This window comes from Papaver somniferum, chromosome 4 (genome assembly GCF_003573695.1).
Source record: "Papaver somniferum cultivar HN1 chromosome 4, ASM357369v1, whole genome shotgun sequence".
In the NCBI taxonomy this organism is placed as follows: Eukaryota; Viridiplantae; Streptophyta; class Magnoliopsida; order Ranunculales; family Papaveraceae; genus Papaver; species Papaver somniferum.
In genome coordinates this window covers 23,267,302-23,280,257 of record NC_039361.1, presented here as the reverse complement: position 1 = coordinate 23,280,257, position 12,956 = coordinate 23,267,302, and the positions used below count along the sequence as shown (strand labels likewise).

The window sequence follows — 12,956 nt, the reverse complement described above, 5'->3', positions numbered from 1 at the left end:
TGGTAGTTTCATGTTCCATAGACATTTCCACACAGCTTTGGGGACAGAGCTAATACTGATTTGATGTTGAACTCTTCTCTCAGTGAGCTTGTTATAAGCACTCTTGACTGTGAAGACACCATCTTTAGCTGGCAGCCATCTGAGCGTATCTTCTTCTGATTGTGAAAGCTGCATATTCATAATTTTTTTTCCACTATTTCTGGTTGAAATAAAGTGTTAAGAAGGGAGATATTCCAGCTGTTGGTGTCAGAGATAATGAGTTCTGACACAAAGGTGTATTGGTAATGAGAGATATCAACAGGAACTACCAGTTCATCATGCCCTAAAATCCATTTATCTTTCCAAATCATAGATCTTTTGCCATTATTTACTTCCATAGAAGAATGCCGCTGCAGTATAGAGAGACCATGCTCAATTCCTTTCCACACCCAAGAGGAATTATGTTTTTTTTGAAGTAATGTGTAGAAAATTCTCTCCTTTGTGATATTTGGCTTTGAGAAGTTTACTCAAAAGGTGATCTTCCTGGTGGTAGATTCTCCATACCAATTTTGTAAGAAGAGCATGGTTTAACATTTCAAGATCCCTGAAAGCAAGACCACCAAGATCCTTAGAGATGCACATGTTCTACCATGCTACAAGATTCGTGCCATTGCCTGATTTGAAACCCCACTAAAATTTCCTTTGAGCAGTGTCTAGCTTCTTTAGGAGCTTTTTTGGCATTTTAAATGTGCTCATTTGATATGTAGGAATTGAGTTTAAAACTGCCTTGACCATGGTAGTTCATCCAGACTGATGCATAGTAGTACCTTGCCATGTACCTAATCTCCTGTCAAATGCCAACTGTATATCTTCAAAAGCTTGAACTTTATATTTCCTAATGAAGAGAGTGGAACATAAGTATTTCTCCTTTTTATCCATTAGATTGAATCCCAATATATGCCTTAATGTCTCACAAGAACTAGGATCCATATTACCACTGAAATAAACTGATGATTTGTCAAAATTAATGACTTGACCAGATTGTGAGCTAAAGTCATTCAAAACCTGAAGTAAGTTAGACACACTGGTTAAATTTGCATGAGTGAACATTAGGCAATCATCTGCAAAAAGAATATGATTTATTGGAGGAGCATTTCTTGCAGCTGAGATACCTTTGATGCTTTTATCTTGTTGAGAAGCAACCATTTTTCTGGAGAACCATTCCATTGCTAGAATGAACAGATAGGGTGAAAGAGGATCACCCTGTCTTATTCCTCTAGTAGGATTAAATGATTCACAGGGGGAACCATTCAGGAGAACAGATAAAGATGTAGTGCTTATGCATTGATGAATCATATGGCACCACTCTTCACTAAAGCCAAAGCTGGTAAGCACTTTCAAAAGGAAAGGCCATTCAATCCTGTCAAAAGATTTTGACATATCAAGCTTGAGTGCTAGCCATCCTCCTTCTCTCTTTTTTCTCTTCATTGAATGTATTAATTCATGAGCAATGATAGTATTCTCATTAATCAATCTTCCAGATACATATGCAGCCTGATATGGAGAAATAATTGTATCCATGAATGGTTTCATTCTGTTGACTAGAATCTTGGAAATGATTTTATAGGAAGTATTGCAAAGACCAATTGGTCTGAATTCTGAGGGAGTTTTTGGTTTGTTCTTTTTAGGAATCAAAGAGATGAAAGTTTTATTAAGCTGTTTGGGTAGGTGTTTAGAAGTGAAGAACCTTTTGACCATGTCACACACATCTTCTCCAACTGTATTCCATTGAGATTTGTAAAATCCATCTTGGAATCCTTCAGGTCCAGGAGCAGACCAATTCTCCATACTTTTGAGAGTTTTTAAGACTTCATCATCAGTTGGGATAGACAGTTAAACAAAAATTCTAACCAGACCGTGTAAGTGAACCACCCAAAACCTTTGAGACACATACGCTAGACCCAACTCACCCTTGAATGGTCCCCTGCTAATTCCATGAGGACGAGTCCCATCCCTCCCACTCACAGGACGATTTTGGGGTGGTTTTTTGGGCGGTCTGTCCAGAACCACCCGCATTTAAAATAACATGAAGCAACAATCTAATGTGCGTGGATTTAATATCTCTCGCAAACAACAAAGATAGAAAACACAGATGATTCATGATCATCCGACCGAAAACAAGGACTTTACATGAGGAGAAAAATAACATCTTTCAGAACAAATACAAGATCAACCAACCGAGTCCAAGCCCAAGCCCAGTTTAACCGCGGATGTTTGCATTAACCATATGACCTTGGAGCTTCATCACATGAATAATGAGTGTGCCTTGGTATTCCTTAAATTCGCATACTGTAGTACACTTGTGAAATGCGGAATATGATGATGTACTTGCATCACTCCGTCAGCCATGGGGAGTACTAACAGTTCACCATATCCAATCTAAGTCGGAATCAATCTTCACAGATTTGAAACCGGTGTTGCATAGAAAGTAGCACGAGCAGTGTAAACCATCTTCCTTGACTCCTTTATTCTGAAATCAACTGAAGTTGTAGTTATATTTCTTCCACTCCTGGCCACACACCCCTCAATTTCAAGTTCCACCTAAAGACAAAGGATAAACATATCAAAGTTTCAAAACCCTCCAAATCTAGTCACGCATACAGTGATACTTCAATCAAAGAGGTGCGCATGTTATTGTGGATGGATGATGGATTTCCTTTCAATACTAATATTGTGGATGGATTTCCATTCAATACTAATAATTTCTACAGAAATTTGCTGTCAAAATATTGAGAAAGGATAACGAATGTTGGAGATATACATAATGCTTGTAAGAGTCGCAATTTTGAGCAGATGAAATCCAGTAACCAATAAATTAAATTTTGCAATTCAAATAAGATCTCAATTAGCGGAAGGAGCAATGCAAAATTTTGTTTTAGACTTACATTTGCACCTGTTGCAGCGAGATAAGAAATGCTTAATTCCCCAAGAAACAAATCCTTGTCTTTAGCAACAAAGGTTCGAGCACATGCCAAAGACACCAACTCTGCAATTACCCCAACTGCACCACCGTGCAAGGTACCATAAGTATTCTGCAGTAAGTTCAACAAATCGTTGAACTTGTAGAAAGTAAACTAGATAGATTTTACAATAAAGTTAGAAGGTGCGTGACTAAGAACTTACAACTACAGATGACTTGACGGTGAAAAAACAAGCGACACGACCACGTTCTATACGGTCAACCTTGAGAAGGTCGCGGATTATATCGGAGAAGAAACCATTTTTGACAGAATAATCTGGAAGAGTAACAGTAGCTCGCTTAAGGAAAAGATAGGTGTTGTAGATCCAGGAGAGATAGTTTTCAGTACTATATTCAGGAGATATAATTGACGAATACAATGATGATGAACTTTGTGGATTAGTCGTGGAACTAGACATAATTTGGATCTCTTTTCTGTATGAAAATCGATTCCAAATTGTTTCAAGTCAACGCCTCACAGAAATGAACCATAGAACTCAGAAAAATAAAAGCTAAATGGACTTTTCTCTTCTTTTTAATTTTTTTTTTCTCTTGTTATTTATTGCAAAATATTACACTATTTTTTATTCATAGATACCCCACCAGCACTGGTTTTGTACTACATGATTTTTCTAAATTGAGTGAAAATCACAAACTTGAAGGAAACTGGTGCAGTGATGCCCAAACTACATTGGATTTTCCCATGAGTCATGGGATTTGTCACGGCCAATGTAGAACTGCTGGCAATATTAGAGTAGAGTGACAGTCAGGATTTCTATTTAGTGGGTCAAACAAAGTTTCTTTCCAAGCTTTACTTATCCGACTCTACAACCCCATCACGAATTAACATCTCAATCATGCCATCCAGGTTTACCCCCTCAAAATCCTTCTCCACACCAGGAATTGCATCTCTAATTTCATTCCATACTTCTTCAGCCCCATCTCTTGCTAACAAATCAGGACCATAAATGTCTTTAAAATATATAAGTTCAACCCCACCCTTGTGGAGGAGTTGAAAGCTCAAGTAACTTGTGCTTACTACAACGCCATTAAACTCATCCTCAGTCTTATCCCTTTTTGTTACACTTATAATATTTCCAAGCTGGAAAAAATCATTGTCCCAAATTCTAAACCCTAATAACCCCCTAAAACCTCTAAAGCATGGGGAATTTGATATTTACCTTTTGATTCAGATTCAGATAACTTGCGAAAAACTGGTTGAACAGGGAATGTAATCCTTCTACCTTCTCCGTTGAAACTTGCAACTTTCATATCATCCCATACTTTTTCTGTTAAATTTCTTATTAACAACGTAAAACCATTCATATCAATGAAACTCATAGTATCAACCCCACCCTTGTCGAGGAGATCAAGAGTCAAGTAACCTTGTTTTCGTACAAAGCCTTCATATACAACTCCATTCTCATTCTTTTTTGTCACGCTTATAGCATACCCAGACTGGATATCCTTCTCAAATAACTTACAGAAACCTGGTTCAACATGGAGTGAAATCCTTGCATCTTCTCCATCAAAACTTGAACACGTTATTTGTTTCCATACATTTTCCGCCAAGTTTCTTATTAACAACGTAATACTATTCACTTCATTGTAATCTATAATTTCATCCCCACCCTTGTGGAGGAGTTGAAAACATAAGTGAAATTTGTTTACTACTAGCCCTTCCAACACAACTCCACTCTCATTCTTTGTTGTAACTCTTACAAAATTCCCAACCTGAAATGAATTCTTCAAAGAACTTTTAAACCCTAATAAATCTCCTAATAACCTTAAAGCATGAGGTGTTTGATGTTTACCTTTTGATTCATATAACTTAGGAAATACTGGTTGAATAGGGAATGAAATCCTTCTATCTTCTCCATTAAAACTCCTGTTCTTCCATCCATAACATCTGATAGTTCCATTGAAACATCTGTTATTCCTTTCATGACATCCAACAATTCCATTGAAATGGAAACTTCTGTTATTTTTTTCCTAGCATCTAATAGTTGGTGTTGCTGTTGGAGTCCTAGAGAAACTAAGCGACATTTTGTAAGGGCTTGTAGAGTGAGTAAAGGAAACGGAGGGTGAAAGAGTTTAGGGTTTCTGTTTTTTAAAGGCTTGATGTTCCATGTTACTCCTAAGCTAAAGCGCACCACCGCACACGGCTCATCACATGAAGGAGCCTATTCTGATGGGATTTTGGACTGCTTGATATGTCAAGTGACTCGAGAACAAACCCGATCCTGATCCAATAAAGTTCCGCTGAGTTCGTAGTTGTTTCCTAAACAAACGCTTTCATATATTTCCAATCATTTTTGTTAGAGTCCAAGTTTAGCAAACTGCCGCTAATAAAGAAAACCCTAAATATTATTATTTCTTTGCTAGGGCCTGACATAATTGTTCATAACCGGGTTAGGGTATTGAGCAGAGCTATAGTGATTTGATTTGTCAGGGTAAGATGGATTCAGAGGACGATATGTATGATAATAATGATCATGAAGACTACTTTGATGAGAATGATGCAGGAGATTCTAATTCCATGGATAACGATGATGCAGAAGATGATCCTGAAGAGGATACGCAGCAGCCTGAGGGAAAAAATTATACTGTTATGAATGAGGACGATATACGTGACCGTCAGCAAGAAGATATTTCATCGGTATGTAATGTTTTTTTAGTTTCAAGAGCTTCGGCCATTACCCTACTTGTCCACTTTAATTGGCGTGTCACTGATGTACATGATGAATGGTTTGCTAATGAAGAAAAGGTACGTAAGGCTGTCGGCTTGTTCGAGAAGCCCGTTGTTGCTAAAATCGTTGGTAAAAAGAAACAGAAATTTACTTGCGGAATATGTTTTGCTGCGCATTGGTCTAAACAGATGTTTTGCTAGTTGCAATCATCTCTTTTGTAGGTCGTGCTGGAAAGGATACATCAATAGATCGATTAACGATGGACCTGGGTGTTTAACGTTGCGATGTCCTGATCCGTCTTGTAATGCTGCTGTAGGTGAAGACAATGGTAAATGCATTGGTTTGTGAAGTAAGTAAAGAAAAATATTCTCGGTTCCTTTTCAGGTCTTATGTTGAAGTTAGTAAGAATATTAAGTGGTGCCCTGCTCCGGGTTGTAGTTCCGCCATTCAATTTGCAGTGGGTAGTGAAAACTGTGATGTTACTTGCAAATGCACTTATAGCTTTTGCTGGAGCTGTATCGAGGAAGCACACCGACCAGTTGACTGTAGAACTATAGCACAATGGAATTTGAAGAACAGTAATGAGTCTGAAAACTTAACTTGGATATTAGCTAATTCCAAGCCTTGTCCGAAATGCCAACGCCCGATTGAGAAAAATCATTGTTGCATGCATATGTCGTGCTCAAAGCCTTGCAACCACCAGTTTTGCTGGCTTTGCCTTGGTCCGTGCGGTCAGAGCATGGAACCAAAACAGGTGGTAACTATAGCTGCAATCAATATAACAAGGCAATGCAAGAGGGCGCATATGATGAGGAGAAAAACAAAAGAGATACGGCAAAAAAATACATAGAGAAATATGCTCATTACTACGAACGATGGGCCATTAACCATAAGTCAATGGTTCAGGCGGCTGAAGATTTGAAGAAGATGCAATCATGGGTTTCTCAGCTTTGGTTAGCTCATTTTCTAACCTCTTGTGTCTCTCTTTCAATTTTTATAGTTTTTGTTTTGCTCGATTGGAAAAGTTGTTATTGGTTATTATATTGCAAAGCAAAAAACAAATACATTACAAGCCAAAGGCAAGCTGTTGACAACAGTACTCCAGTTTCAATATACCCATCGATATCAAAGCATATAGTGCACGTGACAGTACCACGACCTGCAGGAGGAATTCCATGTAAATAGAACGTACCCAACAAGTTATTGTCATCGATTCTAGCTCTGTCACCCTCATACACCGGAAACTCAAAACCACTTTGTCCTTTGACGCTAGTACGGAAGTTGTGACACACCTTCTTGTTCGGAATGGTGCTGTTCCTAGGCATTACCACCGTCATATAAGCCCCAACTACCCCAATACCTAGAGAGAAAGGGGTGACATCCAACAACACCAAATCCTTCACCTTCTCGTTAAATTTGCCACTCAAAATAGAAGCATGCACTGCTGCACCATATGCCACAGCTTCATCAGGGTCGATGCTCTTGCAGAGTTCCTTCCCATTAAAGAAATCTTGCAATAAAGCCTGAACTTTTGGAATTCTGGTTGATCCACCAACGAGCACAATTTCGTGGATGCTTCTCTTGTCCATCTCAGAATCCGCCAAACACTTCTTAACGGGTTCCATACACTCATTGAACAAATCCTTGTTCAAGTCTTCAAATTCAGCGCGAGTGATGGATGCATGAAAATCAACACCTTCATACAAAGAATCAATCTCCATGGTTGTCCGGGTAGTAGTTGAGAGGGTCCTTTTTGACCTCTCACATGAAGTCCTCAACCTCCTAAGAGCACTTGGATTTTCACTAATGTCCTTGTTGTGCTTTCTCTTGAATTCTTGAACAAAATGATCGACCGTTCTGTTATCGAAATCCTCTCCTCCAAGATGGGTATCTCCGGCTGTAGCCTTGACTTCAAAGACACCCTCGGCAATGGTGAGTAGTGAAACATCTAAAGTACCACCACCAAGATCAAAGACAAGAATATTTTTTTCACCAGTTGCCTTTTTATCAAGACCATAAGCAATCGCGGCCGCTGTTGGTTCATTGATGATTCTCATTACATTAAGGCCAGGAAAGGCCCCAGCATCCCTAGTCGCTTGACGCTGTGAATTGTTAAGGTAAGCAGGGACTGTAACAACAGCATCTTTGACACTCGAACCAAGATAAGTCTCGGCAATTTGGCGCATCTTTGTGAGAATCATGGATGAGACTTGCTCAGCTGAAAATTGTTTCGGTTTTCCGTTGTAATTGACTTGAATCATGGGTTTCTCACCTTTGCCAATGACCTTGAAGGGCCATACCTTCATATCACTTTGAAGGGTGCTATCGCTGATTTTCCTACCAATTAAGCGTTTCACATCTACAGAACAGAAACCAGAATCAGAAAGCACAAAACTAGTAACAAATAATAACAAAGTGATGGTTAAAGTCAGATATAATTTTTTGATGCACACTAATTAATGAAGATGTTGATCGAAAAGCTTACCGAAAACAGTATTGATGGGATTCATAGAAACTTGATTTTTAGCAGCATCACCAATCAAAAGTTCGTTTTCAGTAAAAGCAATATAGGAAGGAGTTTTGCGATTTCCTTGATCATTAGCAATAATCTCAACACGGTCATGTTGCCATACACCAACACAAGAATATGTCGTTCCTAAGTCTATTCCTGTTGCCGCACCTCCTGCTACTCTTCCATCCATTAAAACATAAACTCAAAGATGCTGCGAGGAAGAAAAACTCGACTTTTTTTTGTTGAAAAAAGAATAAAAAAGATTACACGTTAATGAACATACCAGCCATGCAACCAAGAGAAAAACTCAACCGAAACTTGCTGGAAAAGATGTGTGTAAATATATAGTAGTTTTTTTTTAAGACTAAATTTAGAATGCTATTAATGTTTCCTTACAAAATCAGTTTGTGCGTACGTCCTAGAAAATTTAAAATGCTGTAGACGTTTCCTTTTCTTGTATTCTTTCACCATTATAGATTTGTCCGATGATTATGCCCGACTTCTCTTGTGTTCGGGGCTTGCATAGCATTGTTATTTTTGTTTTCTGGGCCTTGGACATGTTGTCTATTTTGGGCTTTGGTTCTGTTTTTTTTGTTCAAAGAACACAACCATATAAAAAGAATCCTGATTTTGGGCATACTGAAATCTTACTAGGCATACTGCATAAAGATAAAAGAGGCTGTGAAATAGCAAAATCAGATTACCCCTTAACCCAAATTTTTTTAATGACACATTTTCCCTTTACGTATTAGTGTTAGTAATATTGATTAGTGATTAAATATTTTGTTTAGTGATTAAGATAATTTTCAGAATTATAAAGGTTGTTTAGATGATTTTTTGGATCATGCTTCGGCGAAACAGGTTGAGGTTTGGCTCACATCTATGAGCCGAATCTACCAATTGATGAACGGTTCGGCTCACTGTATCTGTTTACTGCATGCGCCGAACCTATAATTTTCAATTCCAACCCTTTTGCTAGACACTAGTTCGCTTATATGAAAGTTTCATAGTAAGCCGAACAACATCCTGAATAGCTCGAAAAAAAAAAAAATTACTGGTTCGGCTTATATTTCGAAAATCGTATAAGCCGAACATCAATTTTTTATTTTTTGGGTTAAAATATTGTTATTGGTTCGGCACATTGAGAATATCGTAATAGCCGAACCTCGTAAATGTGCTAGGTTCGGCACATATTATGATTATCGAATACGCCGAACCCCTATGCATCTCTATCTGTGACTAGGTTCGGCTTGAAATTTCATGCCGAACTGTTCATATACACCTACAGGAAGCTTCTGTGAAGAACAGTTCGGCAAAAAACGCAACTCAATTTTGAGCCGAACCCAACACTGTAACTGTCATTTAATCGATGAAAAACAACAAATAGGAGATTGGGTTTGTAAAACTTGATTTCTTATCCTCATTTACGGAGTTGGAGATGCAGTTGGTTCCATTTATGGTTCAATTGGTGGTTGATTTTCAGTAGAGTTCTCCCTTATATACACTTTCACATTAGGGTTTGCAATCAATGTTATCTTAGTAACAAAGCATTCAATATTCACCGTTAGATGAAAACCTGATTAGATTCAAGATAATATTTCTCAACTGTTAGATCGAAAAATTAGCTTGTCACACACAAATGAAATGTTTAATTTTGGGTTTATGAACCGTACCCAAACATTAACATTTGTTGGTTGAACAAGTCAACCAAAAAGTTAGCCATATGATTACTCTCATATCAACCTTATTCTTCTTCACCATAACTAGTTCAAATGACTCAAATGAACTAGTTAGAGTTGTTCAATTGCAAGGAAATCTTATGTAACTACACAAGACACAATTGAAGCAAAATCGGTTCGATTCACTCGAATCGGTTCATGAACTTTATATCCACGGTTTGCAAAAGCATTCCTTAGTTTATTTAAACATTAGTTCAAGAACAACGGACTTTAAATATAACCTGCTCAAGTTCGCGGACTGGGTTCGCGGACTTAAGATCATGGAAGGAGTACACAAACTCCAGCACAAAATCTCGGGCCGAGAAGTTCCGCAAGTCCGCGGACTGAGTTCGCGCCACTTCCAACTTCACTTGATCAACAAAGTTAGCAAACTGTGGTTCAAGGAATATGACTTACACATATATGTGTTTCCACAACAATGCTTATATCCACCAATGGTTATGTAATCTAAACTCTCATTTCAATCATTGAAACATTCTCAGAGAACGTTATATAGCCGTTATTCACAGACCATTTTTCGTCAGAGCAATTTTCAAAGTGATTGAAATATAACATGACTTTCGTCACTTGGTAAAGATGAATTCAGCTAAAGCGAAAGCTTACCAACACACATTTCGAGAAATAGATAGGCGAGATAAACTCGGCTCGAAATAGCAAATGTGTATAATGAAAGTCTATATATCGAAACGACTTTTGTCTCAAGAGTAGGAGATATAGTAAATAGACTTTTGAGTGACAGATAAGTTCAAGTCTCCACATACCATTTACTTGAGTAGTCCTTCATCTTGTATGATGATTGCCATGGAGTCTTGAGATCAACTACACTTTCTATCCTAATCCAATACCTTAGGTCTAATAGGCTAGTAATAAAGACTTATAGTTTTGATCACTAATATTGACAAACATGCTTGAGATAGCAACGCATGCGAGTTCAACCGAGCAATGCTCTAACACACCTAATAGAGGCAAATAAATAAAAACAATAGTAATAATACGAATACATGCAAGAATAATAGCTAAAACAAGTATGTAATGGACACTAAAATCATATGAATTATGCACTTATCACCGAGCCTATTATCAAGTGATCACTTCGTTGTTGTATCGTCTCGATATTGAATCCATATCACACAAGTGATCTTGTTGTTGTATTTTCGCGATCTCATATCCATAGACGACCACACGAATTATGTACCGAAGTTGTTGTATTACCTCGATTATGTCCATAGCCCTTTACCTAAGTATGTACTTGGTAAAGGGCTTATAGGTTGATAAATAAAAGATTGTGGTGTATTTGAGTACCCTCGTCTTTTCGTACCTTGATATATTTTTGCCTCATATGAGCTATTGATGACATAAATTAGGATATGAAATAAAAAGTAATAATATTGCGCTTTATGCGCTTGATATCTATATTGCACTTCCCATTTTATATAATATTTACACTTCCCGTGCTGAATAAGACTTAGCAAGGAGTTGTGGCAGTCACTCCTCGCGGGAAAATCACACAAACACACATCAAATTATTCACTCAGCAATCATCAAACATCGTAATATTACATTCATGAAAGAATGTTATTCTAGTTCCACCTCCTCATATATTGCGTCGATAGTGTCAGTATACGTGAACGACCGCCTTCTGATGAATCTAGAAAAGTGAAGTTGTACAGTCAGACATCCGACTCAGTCATCTTCTTCTTCATTTTCTGAAATTTCTCCAAGTCATGACACTGAAAAACAGCGCAAGGGGTCAACTTCCAATGTATCTATGTTATTCACGACAACTCCAAAAGGAAAAAGTCTTGGCTCTTTAAAATCTATGGAACATTGTATACAATATTTGCCTACTGAATATTTACTGAATCTCTCTTGAAGCTATCTAATATTTCTCAAACTTAACACTCCTGACTTTTTATTCACAGTTTCAATTTCGACATGTCATTTTAAATATGGATATGTCACTCGTTTTTAAAGGAACTTGACAAATTTAACATCCACATAATCAACACATAATGAACTACAATTTATGTTTAAAGGGATATGTCTAATTCTTACTGTAAGGTGCCTAACCAAGCCTCTACATATTGGCAGTGAGCAATATTTCGCAAAAAACATAAACATCGTAACATGAAGAACATGGTTGTTTCTAACTTTTCTTCTAGATTTAACAATTGCCCAATTCATAAATAACATATTAGAACATTTATAAAGATTACATTTGTTCAATATAATATGTTTCCATCTTCAACTCAGGAATCATGATAATCCATTATTTTTTCTAACTTCATCACCATAACCACACCATGATTATAATTTTCTTGTCCTTCAAAATTTTCCTTTCTATCTACTGATTCATAAACTATACACATGTTGTTTCATCTCATCTTTGAAGTCTAAAGTATTCCTTCTCACTCAATCTATCTCTTTTCCTATTACACATCCTCAAATTTGATTTTCTAATTCATCCTCTTCTTCCTGTTCTCAACATTAAAAATATATGCATCTTAACCCTTATTATAATCTTTTTTATTCTCTCAAATTTAATTTTTGCACTCACAATAAACAAAAATGGGAACCCTTTTTCATAACAATTTTCCTTCTGAAAATCACCATTTTTCACTAGATAAATCAAATCATTGTTTTTTTTCTTTTAAAAAAAAAGTTTCTTGTAACTCTGCTCTAGCTCTGATACCATGTGGGATTTCCACAATAGCACAGAGAGGAGTGAGAAAGAGATTGAAACACTTAAAAATATAAAAACTACATTGATAATCTTTCTGCATATTTTACAATAGAAAACTAACCTTTATATAGGAAGTAACTCAAAACTTAAGAATACTCTCATTATCCCACTACTAACAAAATCCTAATTTATAGGAATTAAGTCACAGATTTAAATGTTTTTAATATTTTCCTAAAGACTAGGACACTTAACAAACAATTATTCAAATTTCAAAATATTCAAAGATCAAACAGAATTATCCTAAATGTAATATTTGAATTATAATTCCAACAGA

General features: G+C 36.9%; 2 protein-coding genes and 1 pseudogene across 2 annotated transcripts; 1 reads left to right on the top strand and 2 right to left on the bottom strand.

Annotated features, from left to right (window-relative positions):
* Positions 1-2,066: 2,066 nt before the first annotated feature.
* LOC113273617 lies at positions 2,067-3,504 on the bottom strand. Its single transcript, XM_026523274.1, has 3 exons — positions 3,163-3,504; positions 2,925-3,071; positions 2,067-2,580 (listed from the first exon to the last, which is right to left on the bottom strand). Exons 1-3 carry the CDS (start codon positions 3,415-3,417, stop codon positions 2,437-2,439), a joined length of 546 nt encoding a protein of 181 aa, XP_026379059.1. The 5' UTR covers positions 3,418-3,504; the 3' UTR covers positions 2,067-2,436.
* Positions 3,505-5,456: 1,952 nt separating this feature from the next.
* Positions 5,457-6,648, top strand: LOC113272176 (annotated as a pseudogene).
* Positions 6,649-6,716: 68 nt separating this feature from the next.
* LOC113272175 (heat shock cognate 70 kDa protein 2-like) lies at positions 6,717-8,390 on the bottom strand. The gene is made up of 2 exons (XM_026522064.1): positions 8,174-8,390; positions 6,717-8,047 (listed from the first exon to the last, which is right to left on the bottom strand). The coding sequence occupies exons 1-2, from the start codon at positions 8,388-8,390 to the stop codon at positions 6,717-6,719; spliced, it is 1,548 nt and encodes a 515-aa protein (XP_026377849.1).
* Between the last annotated feature and the right edge of the window lie 4,566 nt (positions 8,391-12,956).

Coding starts and splice junctions, on each gene's coding strand:
- LOC113273617 (XM_026523274.1), bottom strand. CDS start 3,417: ATGTCTAGTTCCACGACTAATCCACAAAGTTCATCATCATTGTATTCG. Junction 3,072..3,162: donor CCGTCAAGTCATCTGTAGTT/GTAAGTTCTTAG, acceptor AACTTACTGCAG/AATACTTATGGTACCTTGCA. Junction 2,581..2,924: donor TCGCTGCAACAGGTGCAAAT/GTAAGTCTAAAA, acceptor CTTTGTCTTTAG/GTGGAACTTGAAATTGAGGG.
- LOC113272175 (XM_026522064.1), bottom strand. CDS start 8,390: ATGGATGGAAGAGTAGCAGGAGGTGCGGCAACAGGAATAGACTTAGGA. Junction 8,048..8,173: donor TCCCATCAATACTGTTTTCG/GTAAGCTTTTCG, acceptor TCTGTTCTGTAG/ATGTGAAACGCTTAATTGGT.